Source organism: Metopolophium dirhodum, chromosome 2 (assembly GCF_019925205.1).
Source record: "Metopolophium dirhodum isolate CAU chromosome 2, ASM1992520v1, whole genome shotgun sequence".
Lineage (NCBI taxonomy): Eukaryota > Metazoa > Arthropoda > Insecta > Hemiptera > Aphididae > Metopolophium > Metopolophium dirhodum.
Window position 1 is genome coordinate 19,075,443 of NC_083561.1, and position 20,344 is coordinate 19,095,786.

At 30.5% G+C, this 20,344-nt stretch overlaps 1 protein-coding gene and 1 non-coding gene across 2 annotated transcripts in view; both read right to left on the minus strand.

The window, feature by feature from the left end:
* Positions 1-20,344, minus strand: part of LOC132939847 (uncharacterized) — a 52,456-nt gene that overhangs the window by 14,979 nt on the left and 17,133 nt on the right. The window contains exons 2-3 of the mRNA XM_061007246.1: positions 18,647-18,724; positions 11,724-11,763 (exon numbers count right to left, since the gene is read on the minus strand). Coding sequence (XP_060863229.1) covers positions 11,724-11,763; positions 18,647-18,709 — 103 coding nt within the window. The 5' untranslated portion in view covers positions 18,710-18,724. The remainder of the gene's footprint in view (positions 1-11,723; positions 11,764-18,646; positions 18,725-20,344) is intronic.
* Positions 11,832-11,903, minus strand: Trnae-uuc (transfer RNA glutamic acid (anticodon UUC)). The gene has a single exon. It is a non-coding gene; the product is annotated as a tRNA-Glu (tRNA).

Here is a 20,344-nt window from a genome sequence, read left to right on the forward strand (position 1 = left end):
TAGTACCTGTATATTGTATATGAATAAAAAAGTGCACTTCCACAAAACAGGAATAGCCGAGTATTCCTTTCCATTTATTATTTTTTTTCATAGCAATTTTTTTCTTTTTATTTTTTGTAATATATATACATTGTTCGTTTTCATTCGGTGAAACTTTATGAATCACGTGCGAGTTTGCAATAGAAATTGAAACTAGTCATCGGGTACACGCGGTACTGGGTTTTAGGTCAGATCCTCGTTGACGTTTTTCAAAACGTACCTATAGACTATAGTCTATGTTCTGAATATACTGCAGTGTACGCCACTATTTTATACTTGCAGCCAACGACCGGCGGAGAAATACCGAAAACGATGACAATAGTTGCAGTAATAGTATACAGCGTACCCGCCCAAAGCGGAAAACAATCGGAATGGTAATAATAATAATAATATGTAATACGCATTATTATAATATTTAGTGCGCATAATATTATAATATTGTATGTTACTAGCGAGACAATCGTATAAATAGAATATAGGCAATAGGCCCACACACACACACACACACACTCACGCTCTCGCACCACGTAAACAATAGGTAATGCTTAAGTTTTAAAAGGTTTTTAGAAAGTAATAATGACTTTAAAATAGACAAAATGAAACAATATACTTAGTTACAGGGATTAGAAAATCGATAACTAGTTTTAATTTTTATTCTTTACCTGTATTTTGAACTCCAGACGAACACAGATGGTTTTATACACCTTAGAGTTTGGGGTATATTATTAGCTACAATAGGTAATAATTTTCATTTGCGTTCCGCATACATGAGACATGACACGATCGTGATGAGCAAACGTAGTACAATAAATGTTTATTTTACTATATACGATTTTAATATATTACGTTGTTTTGTTATATACTAATATATACTAGTATAAAACCGGAAATCAAAACAATGAAAAAAACCAAATATTAACTTTTACGTAAGAGTGTAGTAAAATTTTACCGATAAACAATCAATTTTATATTTAAATATAATATTATAATATACATTGAGTCCAAAAATCTGTTTGAGTTATAAGCTTATAATGCTACGATAATTGGTAAGCGTCACAATTTTTGTTAGGTAAGAAAATAGAAATAATAATAAAAGATTGAAATAAAGAAATGAGAACAGTGGCCTAATTTATTGTTCGATTATAATCAATTAGTAAAAGTTAAATCCATAATATTGTAATAATTTCTCTAAAATCTCGTTTGGTTAACAGTTAAAAAAAAGTAACAAACACGACCAGCCAATATATTATAACATTTAATGTTAAACATACTATATACAATATAATATTATATACTTATATTAGTTATTACATATTACAGGTACCTAAAATAAAAGTATATTATGCACCGCAGAAAACAGCTATAGAAACGTTGTCTGACGGACTTGCATTTACAACCACTGTTTATAGTACCTAGGTATATAATACAACACCGGGTACAAGGGTGTCGTAATAAAGTCGTATAAAAAATACCATCACTTAAATAAAATATATATACTTGTATTATTACAATACCTAACGATAAAGTAACACACGACTACGGTTGCACGCCTCCTTACAGGTACAATGGGCTTAATATAATTTAATATAATATTTAGAGATAGACGATACCAATAGCTTTGAATTTTGATCTACTCCATTGAGTCATAACAGGTGGAGAAAATGTACAAACCGTTATAATATATTATAATCTATAGACTATACCAAATCATAAAATAGCTTCAAAAAATTTTAATTTCTTTACCCGAAACTATTTCTAAGTATATCCTAGTTTGTCCCTAGTCCGCTTAGACTTACATCGACACTTGTTTTTTGGAATTGGGGGCACCACACACTCGTTATTTGTTGGCGCGTGCAAAATATACCCATACGGGCGCTACGATAATAATATTATTATATTATACTCGCGGCTTTCTCCTGCGAAACGATTTTGGCGGCATTGCAGCGGATAAACATCGATAATAGCCGAGGCCGAGACCCCGCGTCCGCGGCGGCGGCGGCGGCCCGGTTCACCCGCGTTGCGTCGGTCGGCGCGTCACGATCCGCGACGCGCATCTCCGCCGATAGGAGAATAATGTATAATTAATAAAAACACGCGAACGTTGCGACCGTCCAGCGTTGTTATCTGTTACGCAATGGCGGACCTGCGGAAATGAAGATGGGCGAACGCTTAGACATAACCTAATACGCGACTGCTTTGAGCACTTTTCGTCGGGTCGAGACTTTACGCGCACTAAACGCTTATGCCGATTCGAAAGTCGGTTTGTTTCACTATTACATACGACGACGACGACGACGAAGAGAAAAAAAAACGGCAATCGGTGACCTAACCTAACCTCTCACACTCTATTAATTACCGCTATTACTATAGTATAATAATTACTATATAATACCTATTATATATATACATATTATAATATCGGTGCACATGGGTGGACTCCGAATCGCCCTTGAATTTGGGGAGTGATGGTGAAGTCAACGTCGTTAAATGGCCGAATGGGCAGAGGTTTATTTGCACCCGGGTTGCGGTTGCCCGCGATAGTGATACAATCGGTATGATATGGATACTACGGCTGAAGGGATGGCGGAATGATGTGAATGCGAATCCGGTTTCGGTTCAATCATATATTATAATATACTTGCAATATCTACATATTATTACGTTATTGCAATCCGCTGACACTATTACACTACTACACCAGTACCACAGACTGTACTCATACATAATTTATTAATATGAATATCGATATCGACATTATTCTGTGTTCACTATCGAGCAATAAAACATGACTAATCATGGATGTCCTCGACGATTACGCCGCGAACGTATACGATTCAAATATTTGAAATATTTGCAAGTGTCTTGTTTCCAAGTGATTTAACCGTATATTTATACATATTTTGAATTTACCGTAGGTAGGTACTTATATTATTTATTTTGAATTTTTGCTCCATATAGCTGCGGACGCGCGAAACGCGTTTATAATAGCGGTTTGAAGCGTTATAACTTATAACCTAATTTATACCTATACATTATACAGTTAACGCGCAGACGTTATTATACAGAGGTACCTGTATGGATGTACCTATATATAGGTGCACTTAGTAGCTCTTTACTCGTCCATATTAAAACGTAATAAATTAATAACTGTATCATATTATTATACTAGTGTAACGCCGAGTACACTTCTATATATTATTATAATTATACTATAACGACTTAATTCATACACCGTCCAGTTTTTCGTTCATCATATTATTGGATACGCAGCTGTTTTGGTCGCAGTGTATTATCATGGTCGATAAGCCATACACGATTTGTGTACTAATTATTAATTGATTTCAATCGCAAATCCCAATGCAAAAAATTTAAATACCCGCATCATACATTAATTGTTTGTAGGTATAGATTCTAAAAAATACTTTACAGAACATTCGAACTTTATGCACGAGGAAATATCTATGCCGTAATAGTAATTATATACACATATTATTATATATATTTTCCAAACACTCGCCGTCACCGTTAAAACTGCAGCGGTATTTAAGTAACCCGCGGTTTATAGATTTAGGCGAGTACAAGCATAACAAGGCGGTTACGATTAAATACAGAATTTTTTTAAAGTATTTTAGTATTTTTTTTGTACCTATAAACGTTTACTATGATTTACTGAGCATTGAGCAAACATTAAGCACGGCACGACACGTTTACCGTGGATATGGCGTATAATGTATATTATATTATATATACACCGTTATGATTATTATTGTGATGAATACAAAATAAAAAAAATAATTATTTATTTAGTTGAAAAACACACTACAGTGTTATAATTAACGAATGTAATTTCTTACAACTACATTATTTTTTATAATATAATATGTTGTGTTCAATGAATACAGTTTTCAAAGATAAATACCGTTATTCTTAATGATGTATAAATTTATTCAATTCAACAGTTCAATTTTAACTCGAGGTCATTAAATGTTATTAGCTGTAAGAGTAAAAAACACATAAATACGTAAAAAATTATTTGTTATGCGTTTTTTTAAGACGTTCGATTTTAATTTTAAATGTATTATTATTTTATCATATGTATCGATATATTATTTTTGTCTTATAATAATCGCCTGTTTTATCATTATAATTGTTTTACTTTTCTTAGAATAATAAAATAAAGAACAAAAATATTAAGTATTAAGTAGGTCATTTTCTATTTATATCGTATGTGTCACGAAATTATTGCAATAAAGGTTCCTGAGGAGGCAACGGGAACGAGTAATAACGTATTGGTCGCACATTTTCTCCGGGCTATTTTTCATGTTTGAAATTTTATTAACTTATAGAAGGTACTTTAATATATTTATAGTATTGTTTGGCTCCCGCAGACATTTCACATATTTATGTATGGACATTGGCCAGTCAAAATTATTAATTCGATTATTATATAGCTATGGTAAATGTTAAATAGTATACAACGATTTGCTTACACACGTACTCTTCTCTCTTTCTCAAACACACATTTAGTTGTTTGTGTGTATGTGTATATATATAATTTGTATGTTTCGTTTGATATTCAAATGGAATGCATATTTTGAAAATTGCCTTTAACCTAGAATGTCTCGTGCAGACAAACGACGGATCCCGTAGAAATATATATTACGTGCTTGGCGAATTAATAAAACGTAGTAGAAAGCGTTACTGTAAGTCTTTTTTTATTATTATTTACGAATATGTGACTAACAATTGAGTAGAAGTTTATGCACAAATACTAATTATTAGGGTCTTATAACTGTATAAATGTATACCATATACGGCAGTGTTGTTAAGGAACGATTCCTTTTTAGATAAGGAACGAATGAAGGAATAAATTCCATTATTTTTTAAAGGAATAGGAACGTGAATCAATTCCTTATTTTTAGGAATAGGAACGTAAATATTATAATTCTTTTCTTCTTCTCGGAAAAGTTTAAAAAAACATTTGGGGAGACAAATGTTGTTTACTTATCATGTTTTTAACCTATAAAAAAAATAATAGACAAGAGTACGAGACTACCAATTTTTTATTCGCGTATGACTTAGTGTTCTGATTAGTAATTATGATAATAACTGATAACTCATGAACCATGAGGAACGAGGAAAAGAATGAGTTCCTTTTTCATAGGAACTAGGAATTGAATGATTTCCTTTTAACATTAAATAAACGAGGAACTAAACGAATTCCTATTTATACTAAAGGAACGAGGAATTGAACGAATTCCTATATAAAGGGAACGTTAACAACACTGGACAGTTATACACATTGTCGGATCATGACAAGGATTCCAGTGTAAAAGAAAATTTTGGGGCCTCTAAAGATAATGACATTAAGGTACATATTTGTATTAAAAACAATGTTATTATTAACAGTATATTACATCAACAAGTCATTTGCGCTCGGTACTATGCTATTATATTATTATTTTTATGCCGTTTATAAGTACTTATATAGATAGTTACTTTGATTTTGATATCCATAATATCTGGGGCCCAGTTTAATGCACCGTTTGAATCAGTGGTTTAGTGGTTAAATGGTAGATGTCAGAGCCGGATATTGTAATATAAGTTTTTAACTATACTTTACTCAAGATTCCGTAAAATGTGCGATAAAAATTGCAAAAATGAAAAAACCATCGACAGAAGATATTTATAAAAATACTAAAAATAGATTGTTTTATACTAGATAGTCATACAAAAATTAAACTGTAACTACTGAAAATTTTATATTATAATATTATATGAAAAACAATATTTTTATTATAAAAACAACCAGTTTAGAATAACTGTTTTCAAAACACTAATTTGAATTTTTTACTAAATTAATTATTTTTAATTGGTAGGTAAGTTAAAATAACGTAATATAATAACTTATTATATTTAAGACTTAAAATGTCTAAAGTTTAAATATATTATTTTTTTAAATATTTAAGTAGATACTTACATAATTATTAGTATCACTAATACCTAGATAACTAGTATTTATTACCTACTATGTTATTATATTATATTGTTTGTACTGCAATAATTATAATATAAACCTGTGTCCACAGGCTGTAGGGTATAACTGTTTTTCAGTATTGGCTTACCTACTTAAAAATAATTATAATAATACGATAGCTTATACAATAATTATTGCAAAGTTTCCGATGAGATAAGACAATATTAATTGAGTCACGGTGTCCGGAGAACAAGTGCCGCCATCCCCCCACCCCGGGGCACGGCAGAAACCTACGGGTGCCCCATTAGAAATTCTGCCAAACACAACACACACGTGTACCAACCTACCCAATATAAAACCTACCAAACCTACCCAATATAAAACCTACAGTGCCCTCCCCACACCCAATGGCCTATGTTGCCGCGGGTTACCCAATAAAAAAAAAAAAAAAAAATATTAATTGATGTTGATATGATATCGTACGACGTACGTGTAGCAGTGTAGCAGACTGCACAAGTAGGTATATAATATATTGAACAAATAGTAAGATATTATACAAAATTATATATCTAATCAGTAATCACTAATCACTTATCAATAATTATATTATAATATAGCCTTATAGGTACTCAAATACTCGTATAGTCGTATATACCAAATACCAGTTGTTTAGTTAGTTGTACATTTCCATACAGAATCACGATTTAAGATATATCTTAAACTGTGTACAAGATAATAACATATGAATTATAAATTATAAATTATAAATCTTATGTATTATAATTAATTCATATTCCAATAGACAATAATCAATATATTATCAAACATACCTACTACAACTATTTTTGTTTTATATGGCACCACCAGGGCCATCTGTATGACATATTATAGACATGACTCTATATTATAATATAGGGTAGCGAATAGTAAATGGTGTGAGACACGAAATTTTGGTCAAGCGATACAGTTATAACAGTTATAAACATTTATTATTTCTGACCAAAATCAATTCCACGGTCCGATGAAACGCTTCGCTCGTTTTTAAGCGTCAATAGCCAATAGTCAGCAGGACAGCAGGTTATGGATAAATCACATGAAGTAAAAAGTATATACTATGTACGACTAAACCTATTATTAACTAAGTACCTATTAAATTATTTATCATTCTCTGCAACTTGCAAGTTCCTCGTGCAGGGATGGACGCGTTCACAACCACGCTCCTCCACGACCATTATATTATTTTATAATATTATATCGAGTTCACATCACCCCAGCCCCAAATCGAGATAGGGACGCCACTAATTATATATAGGTACCTATACCTTATACGCCTACCAGTTATAATATTATATTTAGGTACGTAATGAATAACGATTAACAATCGATACTGTTTGATGCGGATCGAATTATAAATATAAATAATAATGATATTACACGTCACATGATATATATATATATATAAATATAATATCTGTGGTACCGCGGTATTCTCGGGTCTATTCGGCGAAATCGATTCGTGAACAATACATTATAATTGCTCCGTGATGTATTATAAAAAACTATATTAGCCGCCGACAGCTGATGCAGTCACGTTGTAATTTGCACAATTATTTCGTATATAGTTATTGCGGTATATCTTTATGCTATTCAGATATTTTTATAATATACACCGCGATCGTACGCCTGCCGCGAATCGTGTGTTAGTGTGTTATCTACATATTATTGAAGAACCCCGGACGAGTTGAGATGATTTAATATACTTATATATACCAATTTTATCAATTATTACGATATCAATAGGGTTTCGGAAATGTTTTTCTTGAAGGACTTTTGATTTGCATATATTATAATTTATATTGGACATATTATTATACAATATACATAGAAAAAAACCTTCATAATATAACCTTATGAAATAATATGTGTACGAATAGGGTATATTATATTATTATATATTTAGTATACTTCCCCTATTTTTAGGGTATTGAACGGTTTAATAACTATATACAGTCAAAACATTTTTAGTTTTGCTCCGGTTTAGAATGTAGGTAATTAAATTACGGGCCTATGCAATGGGTTTGATATAACTAACTACAATTAATATTTAATAACATTTTTTAAATATTTTGCGTTCGTTGTTATTTTAATTTTTGAATAACGTAATCTATTTATTTTCTATTAAAATAGAATTACAACTATCATTGTATAAGTACAGTATACGTTCAGTGGTGTGGTGAATGACGTTTACCTAATGCAATTTCTTAGTGCTAGAAATTTATTTTGTTTTTTTTTCTAATTATAATTTGTGAATTTCTAATTAATTATTCTTGTATTCTTTTCATACTAAATTATTGATGACGTCCTATAGCAAAAATTCTAAATTAGCATACAGCTTTAAATGATAAATTGTGTAGTAGGGGATAGTGGGTGAGTCGTTGTTTAAATACTTTGCTTAGGTTTTGAAATATACTCGCCACGCCACTGCATGTATACATTTTGGCCAATACCAGCCTCATACAGTCCTACTGTCGCTTCTCGCTACTAATATATTTATAATATTTTATAGTTGCAACCACGATACAAAGTAAGTATGTATGTGTTATTGTTAACATTTTTTCGTTAAAGTTATGCGTGGAATGGTCGTGACGAAAAGGGCAGACTAGTTACGCTCATGTTTAAGCGTCTTATGTAGTAATATCATATTGAACGTGAGTGAGTGTGACACCCAGTTACCTCCCTCAAAATTCCCGTCCCTGAATGTGATATACCTGTTGGCTGTTGTATTCGCATCCACAAAAGTTGCGCAGTCATGTAATATACCTACATGGCTTCATCATAATCATTATTATATATTATAATATATTCGTGTGCACGATATTAGGTTTATTAAAAATAAAACCGTGAGTTCTCGTACCTACCTATACGGCGTATGTATTATCAGTTTAATATGCACATTCTGCAGACTTATATATATTACCAACGAGTGGTCTGCGGTTTTTATTCGGGATAGACGCTCGTAAACAGCGCGATTATCGAAAAACAAGTGAAAAAACGGTAACTGCAAGTGGTATTTAGATACATAATGTATACCACACTGCAGCACCGTGTATGAACGATAATAATAATAATAACGTTTTATGATGGCGAAGAGTCGGTCACGTTCGAGAGCAAAAAAAACAAAACGAAAAATGAAAAAAAATTATTCACAATCGCGTTCCAATACTAAACTGTCTAAACCCTATACATAATAATAATATACAATCGTAATTCGTATATTATACCTATACAGCTATGCATGTCAAAAATTATATATATGTATGGAGTTTTTTGCCGACCAAACGTCGTCATCGCGTATAAGCAGCTCTCGCGGGTTCATAATATCGTTGTGGTCGATAAGTATAATAATAATATAGTGGCGGTCGTTTCGAGATTTGAATCGGTCGTTCGGTATACAATGGTAAGGCCGCGTGAGGAAACCACGGCTATACCACTCGTCTTTGGGGCGAATATGACCGGCAGACTTTGAAGGAACGCTGCACCCCCGTCGGGTGTAATAAGTATGGCCGCGGACGAATGACGATGCGCGTGCGTATTATATTATAGTTCTTTGTGTCCCAGCGCCTCCATAATTATTTTATTATCCGTGCGCAGGGCTGCTTCTGCTGCGTATTGGTACATCTTTGGTATACAATGTACCACAGAATAAATACAAAATATTTACCTACGTTATCATCGAGTCGTGCAGAGTGGAATGTAATAATCGTTGGCCTCTGCACAGTGTACAGTGTACACAGCGTATCAGCTGCTGGTGGACTCGGCAATAACAGCCGATCGACAGTATAACGCGCGAGTATATTTAATAATATTTATCTGTGGAGACGTATACCTATGCGGCTACACATGGGTATGGTATACGGACAACGTCATTGTTTCATTGTGTCGACCGCCGTTCACGTGAGTACGGTATCCGGTCATTGTGCGGTCTATGTATACGCGTCGGTCTCCACAGCAGAAGAAGACGACGCGAGTTTCGCTTTGAACCACCGCAGCGACCTTCGCCACCGTACGGTCCGAGACTCGACAATATAATATTAATATTATACATCGTAGTACACATAATAATAATATAATACTATATTATATTATAACTAATATAAATGTATATAACTATCGTACAGCCCTTATATTATTATTATGTTTTCGTCTCATCTACCGTTTTGTTTCCCCGGACGTTTGTCTCGTCGTCGTCGTCCTCCTCCTCATTATTATAATATATTATTTATTATTAATATTATATTATATTGTTATCGTCGTACAAAACACGACAATGGACACGTTGGCGACGAGTGACAACAGCCCGCGCGCTCGTTCTCGTCCATGGTCCATCACGAATTTAATTCGGTTTCCTTGCCCCTCGCCCATCCCATGAACACTGTACAGCCACTGATGTAATTACTTTAATGCATTGTTATTGATCGGCCGGTGGCGCGCGCTGTCCGTCGTCTTCGTCGTACCTTATTAATCACCCCACACCCACTTGCTCTATGACCAATATCATTATTATTATATATTATATTATACGTAAACCGCTCCACCAGCGGTAAATATAGTTCCATTCCATTGACTGTGGGCATAATATTATTATATGGTTTACATTCGGTAATAATGATCTAATATTATACTGGTGTACGCACTATAATACCCGCCAACGCCGAGGTACACAACAGGTCGATACTTCTATAGTCTATAATATAATATATTATAGATAGAATGCGTTAAAATTAAAAGAAATACACATTTTTTTGACGCCGAAGCCCTGGACGGTTGCTCGAAAGGAATAAAACGTATCTTTACTCAACAACGATTTATCAAAACTCATCATATATAAGAATATAAGACACAGATACACAACAGTACTTGCGGTGTGAGATTTTTTTACCCGGCGGCCACAATATATTAGTTATTACACGTGTAATCGTTAGAAAACAATAACCGTCGCTAGAGGCTAATATTAAAATACGCATTACTGTCGGTAATATATTAATAATAATATACGACACACGGTTTTAGAAATTGAATAGGTACCTATGTATAATCTGTGTTCCGTTCATCGCAGTAATTGACAATTTCAATTTTTAGTTTTTACCCAAAGGAAAATGAGTAAAAACGCATGATAGGTACGTGTACACAATATTATAGTATACGAGTTGTGTCTGTTTAGCCTATATATGGGCTATATTATGTATGCGGGTGAAAAGTTTCGAATACGGCCATTGAAGTCATTGCGTGTATAATAATTTCAATTGAAAACGTGTTATACGTCATAATACAGAAATAATAATAATAGTTACTGAACCAGACGTGAAAGGATGAAATTAAAACCGACTGTATTTTTTTTTTTGGACAAGATATTATGAAAAAAAATTGAAAAGACGTAATAATGACTAAATTTCATAATAGGTATCGTTGTCATTAGGCATTAGATTTATAAGATCATAAAATCTGTAATAATTATCGAAAGAAACTCGAATAATTGCACTAGGATGGTAAAAAAAATAATGTTTTACTTTTTTTGTTTTTATTACACATTATAATATAGGTACTTGGATAGTAACTACCAACTGTTGGTATCGGCTGTTTTATTGATGAATATTTTTTTTCGTTGTAAATAATATCTATCTATTATCTAATATAAAATCAAACTTACCCGATGGACAAGAAAATAGTCCGGTCCCTGGAGTCTGAATCTGCAAACGAAAAAAAAACAATTTATAAATAAAGGTGATAAGAACTTTTTATGTGTGCAAAAATATTATTCCGGTACCGGGAATCGAACCCGAGCCTCCTGGGTGAAAGCCAGGTATCCTAGCCACTAGACCATACCGGAGTGGTACTTGATTTTGGAAATTTAACAAGATTTAAATTAGAAGGATATCGTAATATAATTCAATATTTTTTTAATAATATTACGATAAAATTTATAATTTTTAATAACAAATATTAGGTCTATAATAATGTAAAAAAATCATTACAATCTTAGTCATTCTTAAATTATTAGCCTACCTACAAAAACTTAGATTGGTACATAGTATGTACAATGATACCTACTATGGTAGATAGATTTAATATTTTAATCTATATGTGATATGGGTACCTATTGATTTACCTTGTATTAGTCAATGAGATAGGTAGTAGGTACATCGTATAAGGAATTAGGATGTACCAAGTAACCAGGTAGGTAATTTGTATCTATTGAATTCAAAAGTAATATAAAAATATAAATAAAACTAATTGAGTAGGTAGTAATACATTTGGTACCTATATGCCTAATAATAGACTACACTAGCTAATAAGTAGCCTATACCTACACCCACACTAGATACTTACTATTATAATAATACAGCCAATAAAAATAATTGTAGGATAGGTATCTGATATAGCCAGCTAGGTCCTAGCTAATTACATTTAGTGCTGTGATTTTAGATGACAAAAAAGAATACAATTTATTATAATCTTATATAACCCAGCTATACCTAAACAGCTAAACGTCTCAAACCTAATAAACATAGCTGGTTAGGTATACTAGTTCGGAGTTCCCTATAACTAGGCTATAAACCTTAAAGATTTGATATGATTATAAATTATGAATCCTTACCTATTTATAAATACATAGTAGGTACCTATTTAATTATCTTAGGTAATTGGTTAACTTAGACACATATGATTTATGACTGATTTTGAACGATGCGTAGTAGATATATATATATCTATTATAAAAACATTTATCACTTATAATTATATCAGAATAATCGACTATTGTAAATTGTGAACCTATTTGATTGTGTTGCTGTTCAGGACTACCCTGAGGGCATGATGGGCTACAATATTCTTAATTACTTTTTTATAGTTATATCTAAGTCGTTTGAATAAGACCACTTTTAAATAATTAATCTTGTTTCCAGCTGGTTTGGTGTTTTATTTTTGAGATGATCCTATAACGTATGTATGATTGATCATTGATTACAAAAGAAAACGAAGTAGGTATGTTCGCCTGTCATGATATGTGAACGGGATAGATATTGGATTTGTTAGAAAAAAAAGATAAAAAGCAATTATGGAATTATTAAATAGGATTTTTTCCTAGCGAGCTACAGTCAAGTATAATAGTATAGGTAGATAATACGGTAAAACTAATAAAAACATGATTGTTATAACTTATAATGCATTATAATTTATAACATTAAATAAATTATAACATATAATGTACCTATGTGGTACCTAGGTATGACGAACAGTGTTCGTTCAACGCAAGGATAATTTTTTTGAGATTATTAATGTGTTAATGTGTTTTAAAAAAAATAATAATAACAGGTGGCAATTGTGTGTTATTATTTTTTTTTTTACGATAATATTAAAAATCATAATTCATAATAGTTATAGAGACAGTCAGAGAGAACATGCACTTTATTTTTGGCTTTTTTAGGGGCGCGCGCTCTTAAACTATATTATATACTTTAATACTTAATACTTATATAGTAGTTATAGGTTATATTTATATAAATTGATAATGCGTTTTATTTCTGATTTGGCCAAGTTATTGCTACGGGTTGTTATAGTTTAGAGATCAGTAACACTTATTCTGTAGACGACATATTATTTTCACTAAGCAGATTCAGAATACACCAAAGGTTAAAAATATTTCTATCTAATATCTATGCTGTACTATAAAACATAGTAAAACTAGTATTTTATATATATTTTTTAACGTGCCATCAACAGTCTTCGAAATACGATATGTAGGTTAAACTGCGTGTTCTACAGCGAGGATGTTTTATGAAACTCTTTAATTCTCCATAACTGACCGCTTTACGACCATATGAGATTGGTGGTGGCCTAAATAATACGTAAATATTATCAATGGAATCAACGTGGAGATATTAGGTAGGTAGATAGATGCGTTGGTATATTATATAGTAGGTATAGCCAGTAATGGTGCATAACATAATATTATTGTTATTTACGGGTATACATGATGGGCTGTAACTAATATGGAATGTGCATTCCCAAGTTTAAATAACTAAATGGCTTTAATAATTGATTGTAATCGCTTTAAAAATAAATTACACGATAAAACAGTTTCTATTTCTAAAAAAAATATATAGAATGTATGCATGATAAATAAAATATAATTATATATTTTAATGAGAAATAAATAAGAAAAGAAATCTTAGCAATAACAAAAAAAAAACAGAACTAGTAACTACCTGTAAATGGTATGCGTTATATTATTTTATAGAAAAATTGATTTATCAACTATACTTGGGTACCTATGAATAAGCTATAATTAACTAAATATTCCTTAACGGACGAAAATATAGTAGATTTTAAATTTTAGAACCTATACAGTTGTTTTACATTGTTGACGATAATTTTCGGAAATATATTATTAGTTTTAAGGAAACGCATAATAATGTGGTTTTTAGAAAAAAATGTAATTTTTTATTATAATTTAGCATGGTTCGGACGGCTTGAATTCGATTTGAAATGATCATAAATGTACATACAACCTGTACCAAAAATGACTGACTGTACTGACTGTAAAAACCTTGAACTAATTTGATATAAAAAAAATTACTTTTTATATACTTTTTTCGGGCAACATATTATAGTATCTATAAAAACAATTATATTCATGCCAGTTGTTGTAATAAAATACGTACCGTACATACATATATTTGTGTTTTTTTTTAATTGTAAGAAATTGTAGATCTATTAAATTTGTCTGCCTTGTGCTTTTTTTATAAAATCACATTAAGGCCATTAGAAACTCGGAAATTCACGCGCCAAATACGGTGTTGCGGAAACATACAATTATTATACATTCTGTGCGCAAACATAGAAAAAAAATAATTCAACACAATTATTATTAAACCAAAATTTTGTATAAACAAGAACAATTTGTTGTTATAAAAATAATATTTTTTTTATTGAATGTCAAATTTTAAAACGACAAATATTATTAGTATTACAAAGACTTAATATGGTTATATAGATACACTACGTGTATAATACAGTTAAAAACATACATTTATTTTTATTTTTTCATATCTTAACATCTGCAATGAGTCTAATAATATTAAATGATATTATTATAAATTATAATGCACATAACACCTAAATAAAAACAAGATTTTTATTTTCATAAAATATAAAAATAATTTATTTAATTGAAATAATTTAAATAATACCCATTCTTTAATAATTTGAAGGACATGTTTTATTATATTTTATGTAGGTTTATAGAACTTATTTTGAATAAATTAAAAAGTATATTGAAAACTGAAATAGTACTTTTGCACTACATAAATATAAGTTATATAGCCTATAACTGGCTATAAGTACCTTTTTAATAATTATTTCATAAAATTATATGAAAATAAAGTCAACCACGTTTCATTTATAATACTATATACTTAATTTGAAAATCCAAAATGCATGCATGATAAAACTATTAAAATTGTAATGTTGCCTTACATTCGCTGACCTGGGTCGAAGAGTCAAGGGCAATGAGGTTTTCCGTGTAAGTAATATTTTACCATTGTTAATATGTTGCAAAATTAGTTATGGGAGTCTATACATAAACAAAACTTGTGAAGTCTCAATTTTCTATGCTACATATAATTTGTATTACAATTCATTTTATTTTATATTTTTATTCATAACGATATCTACGAGACTACGATGGCTAATAGCTACATGTCTGTATTATAAAATAATGATTCTGTTTTAATATATTACTATATTTTATTCTTAACTATTTGTTATGCTGTTGCATATTATATCTATTGTACAGATTGTCAATAACTGCGATATCAATTTTTTTAATAGAGTTAAAATGAAAAATTCAATGATCGTTCATATTATATAATTAACAAATTGTACCCATTGTCAGTAAAATATGCTATGGAAGTATGGAAGTTACTTTGTAGTTTATTCATAGATTTTTTTTATTAAACATTAAATTTATTATAAGGAACTATAAAGGGTATAATAGAGATTCACAAAACAAATTCAATTAAAAACCAACACGCGATCGCAATATAATAGAAAAATAATAATAATATTTTGCTGATGGAATTATTGCATAAAATAAATTTTAATCTCGAAAAACCAATTTCTGATATCCGCAGACGGTTGCAAAATATTTTTAAATTTATATTTCAAACAAAATAAGTCACGTTAATAATGTTATTATAGTCGGAGAAAGTCATTACAAATGCCTGTAAAGTATGTGTTTGAATTACCTATACTATAGTTGTATTATCCTGAAGTTAATCATTCGTAAAGCATACGAGTATAATACTTAAAATAAGTACAACATACGTTTTAACGTTTACCTACGTACTACACTACTACACTGAGATTATAAGCACGCGTATTATAATTTATTTATTTATTTTATTATATATATTATATATAAATATAATCAATGATAGGTAATATGATATTATAGGCTATAGATATTGCATATTATAATTTATACAACTAGCTCCACTTATAATATAGATACCTACGTATTTTCTTCTTAAGACTACAAGTCAATTATTTAAGTTGGTTTTGAATACTAGGACAATCGCAATATTTATAAGTTTATAACCGTCTAAAATAAACAGGTAGGTACCTATATAATAAATATATTACTATACCATATGTACCTATACTATACAACACGACATTGTATACTGAGATTTGAGACTGTGTCAGTCGTAGCATTGTGGCTGCGTGTATATATGTGCGTGTGTGAGTGTATTTGTGTTTATGTTGTGGTCCGGAAGGGGAGGGGGTTGGTATTAACTACAGGCGTATTAAAAAATAAAGGTTTTATCACTCATTAAATCGTATCGCAATAATGTGTTTTATATTCATATATAGGGCGTGTAGTGTGTGATTAGGTAGGTGCCTACTGTGATTTATAGAGAAGTATTACATCGATATATATTGTTATAGTTATAATTATGTTAAATACAATAATAATAATTATAAATGTCGAACACGGGATTAATATCTTTATGAATAAATATATGCCATATGGTATATATTGGTGTACTTTAAAAGCTTAAACGGCGATCTAATGTAACGATGACGTAACGCGTGTTGCATATTATATTATAATATAATATTGTGTGGTAGAAGGTTCTATCGTATAGTATAGGTATCTCGTGCGAGAAGATGGAGGAAAAAAGTGGCATTCAATCGCGTGTGTATAGGTTACCTATACACAGCGTATATTATGCGTACATCGCCGCCGTGGTTATCGATTATGCAGATAACTGGAGGGCACATAATAATATAATATTATATTATAATGCTGTTAGAGCATACAACAGTTAATTCCGTCGAGAAACATTATAGAGGTGTTCTTATAGATATTATTCTGTCGTGATGTAGCCGTGCCACTTTCACAGTGGGCACATGGACCGAGTAGAACTGATTAATAGTACGGAAATGTGTGCGCGTGTTCGCACACCTATTCCGTAGGTACGCGGATAAATAATACGCATGTTGCCCTGACAATAAACGTAGGTTATAATATTATACGTAGCATGTATGTGTGTGTGTGTGTGTGTGTATAGATATATATATATATATTGTCCGAAATATTGATCTTTTTTTTAGGTTAAGGATTGTACTGTATATCAAAATATATGAAATAATATCGTTGGGTGTACCTAACTTGAGGTAAAGGTTTTCGAAATTACAACGACAGCAGGGCCGAACGATTTCGGACACGATTAATTTACAAGGTTAACGGCGGAGAACATGTAGTGCGTCCTACGTCCCAAACACAATATCATATATTATTTTACATTATTATACAATAGTCTGATGGTCAATAATACATCGAAACCTTTCTACAATAATTAATAGATTAAACACTATATTTACAGGCTACAGCATTCCTAGGTACTGTTTTATATATCGTTATTCGATAAACATTTGTAATGACTATTAATTATTCCTAGATGGAAATTTTTCTGTTTCGACGAGTATTTAAAAAAAATGTATGTACGATGGTTGAGAACTAGAGTCAACATTATTATTTTAAAATTATTATTTGAGATTTTAGAAAAAAACAAGTATATTTATTAAATTTGTTAGTTATTTAAAATTTAAGGTTCTAAGTAAAATGCGTTTTTGTTCAATTAAATTAATTCGATTAAACTGAAGGGGTTATATATTAGATATATTAATATTTGCTTCTAGAATATAATTTCGTGAATTATGCTAACACTTTCCCCTAGAATATTTTGATTCATTCCATTTCTGGTCTTATAATAATATAAAATGTATGAATAAAGAGTACCTATACAAAAACGTTACATCACTACGCTTAATTTGAAGTGAACGTCTTAACGTAACCGCGAACCACAGTCTCTACGGCAGCAGATTATTATATCGAATAGGCAGAATAATGAAATTGTCAATGGAATTATTATTATATTATATCCTTAGGTAACTGGAACAATAGGTCGTTGACGTAATAATACAACTATAAATTTGTCTCCAAAAGATAAAACGTAGTCATTATGATAAATAATTTAATAATGATTAATGAGTATATAACTATACCTGTGACAAGACGTATGGAAGAGTGACGACCAGTAAAATGGCCGCATATATTTTAATCCTCATGCCAGCTGGATGAATCTGTAAAAAAAATTATATTAATAAAAAAGATTTTTCGGAAACCATATTATAATCAATATAATAATACCACAACTACGCCTAAACATCTTTTTGTGCATTTCATGATTGAATGAAGTAATAACTGACACTTAAAATGTAACTATATATCTACTGCAGTATACCTACCTTGCTGATATTTTATGAGCTCATTTACAGTAATCAGACACACCTCCTAGTATTAAAACTATTACACAATACCATCAACTGGCAAATTATAATTTACTTATTTCAACATATTTTTAAAATCTTTTTTTCCCGAAATAGTAGGTAATTGATTTTTTGAAATATAGTTGCCAGAACTAATGTTTTACACGGTCTACGTATTTTCAATCTACTTATACTAATACTTTATTTTATGTTGGTACCTTATAGGTACCTACCTATATTATATTTTAGTATAGGGTTGCCATATTTTATTTTACTTAAACTGAAATAAACATTTTTTTTTATACAATATGTATAGGAAAAATCTTACTCCTCCACGGTCAACCACCAATTTTAACATCCTATTTATTTGTAACTGGAATACTGCACACAATACTCTACGCCATACGTTTATTGAGTAAAAACTATCTCAATGTTACAAATCGGAACGAGTAATCGGCAAAATTTCAATTACCGATAATTGAACGGATTAGTAGGTTTTCGCATGAATGTAATGGGTTTATATGCAGCTCAAAGTTGGTAAAAAAATGTGGGTGGTTTGTTTATTAAAAAATTCGTAGAAGTAAGTACCATTAACTTAATATAATATAATATAATTTACTTAGGTGTATAATTAAATAATATAATGACTAAATAGCAAACAAGAAGCCTATGAATGTATATTTTACCAGCCTGCTTTTGACAGAATATGAAGAGAATAATTTAAGGTTTTTCAGAGCATATCATCATATTTTAAACTTTTAAGAACCTAAAAATCCGCTCTCGAGGCCGATAAGTGATAAAAAAAATTGTTGAGAGGGAGTGAGAAAACGATGAACGTATTCGTAAATAATATAGTCGTCAGCAAGACGGGAAAATAAGTTTAAAATAGATTTCGTGAGTCAATCAAAAAACTATTACTAATAACAATTTATAGTCATAATTAAATTTAGTAGGTATTTATAAATTTATAATAATTTACCAGTATTTTTATTTTTTTTATTAATATTCTGAGTAATTTATAATAATTTATGTTTTTATTACTCAATTCAAACAATTAATATCACATTGATATTAATCATAAGTATTTTTTTAAATATTTTTATAGATTATTAAATTAATATTTAACGAATATTAGAATATCTAAAAACATGATACTAAATACTTAAATGTCATCAATATTAATTGTATCAATAATCTATTTATCTGAAATACATCTATCAAACATTTATCATAATGATATATATTTGTATAAGACCCACCTAATGATACATTGTAAGTTATAACTCAGATATCTACTTAAAGGTCACTAGGGTGTGACATTTCATTCGTCTAAAGAACAATATTGCTTAATACATCTGTATTATGAAATAATTGCAGATAGTGGCCGCACAACATATAGGTATAATATAGCAGGACTCTGGAGGTACCTAGATA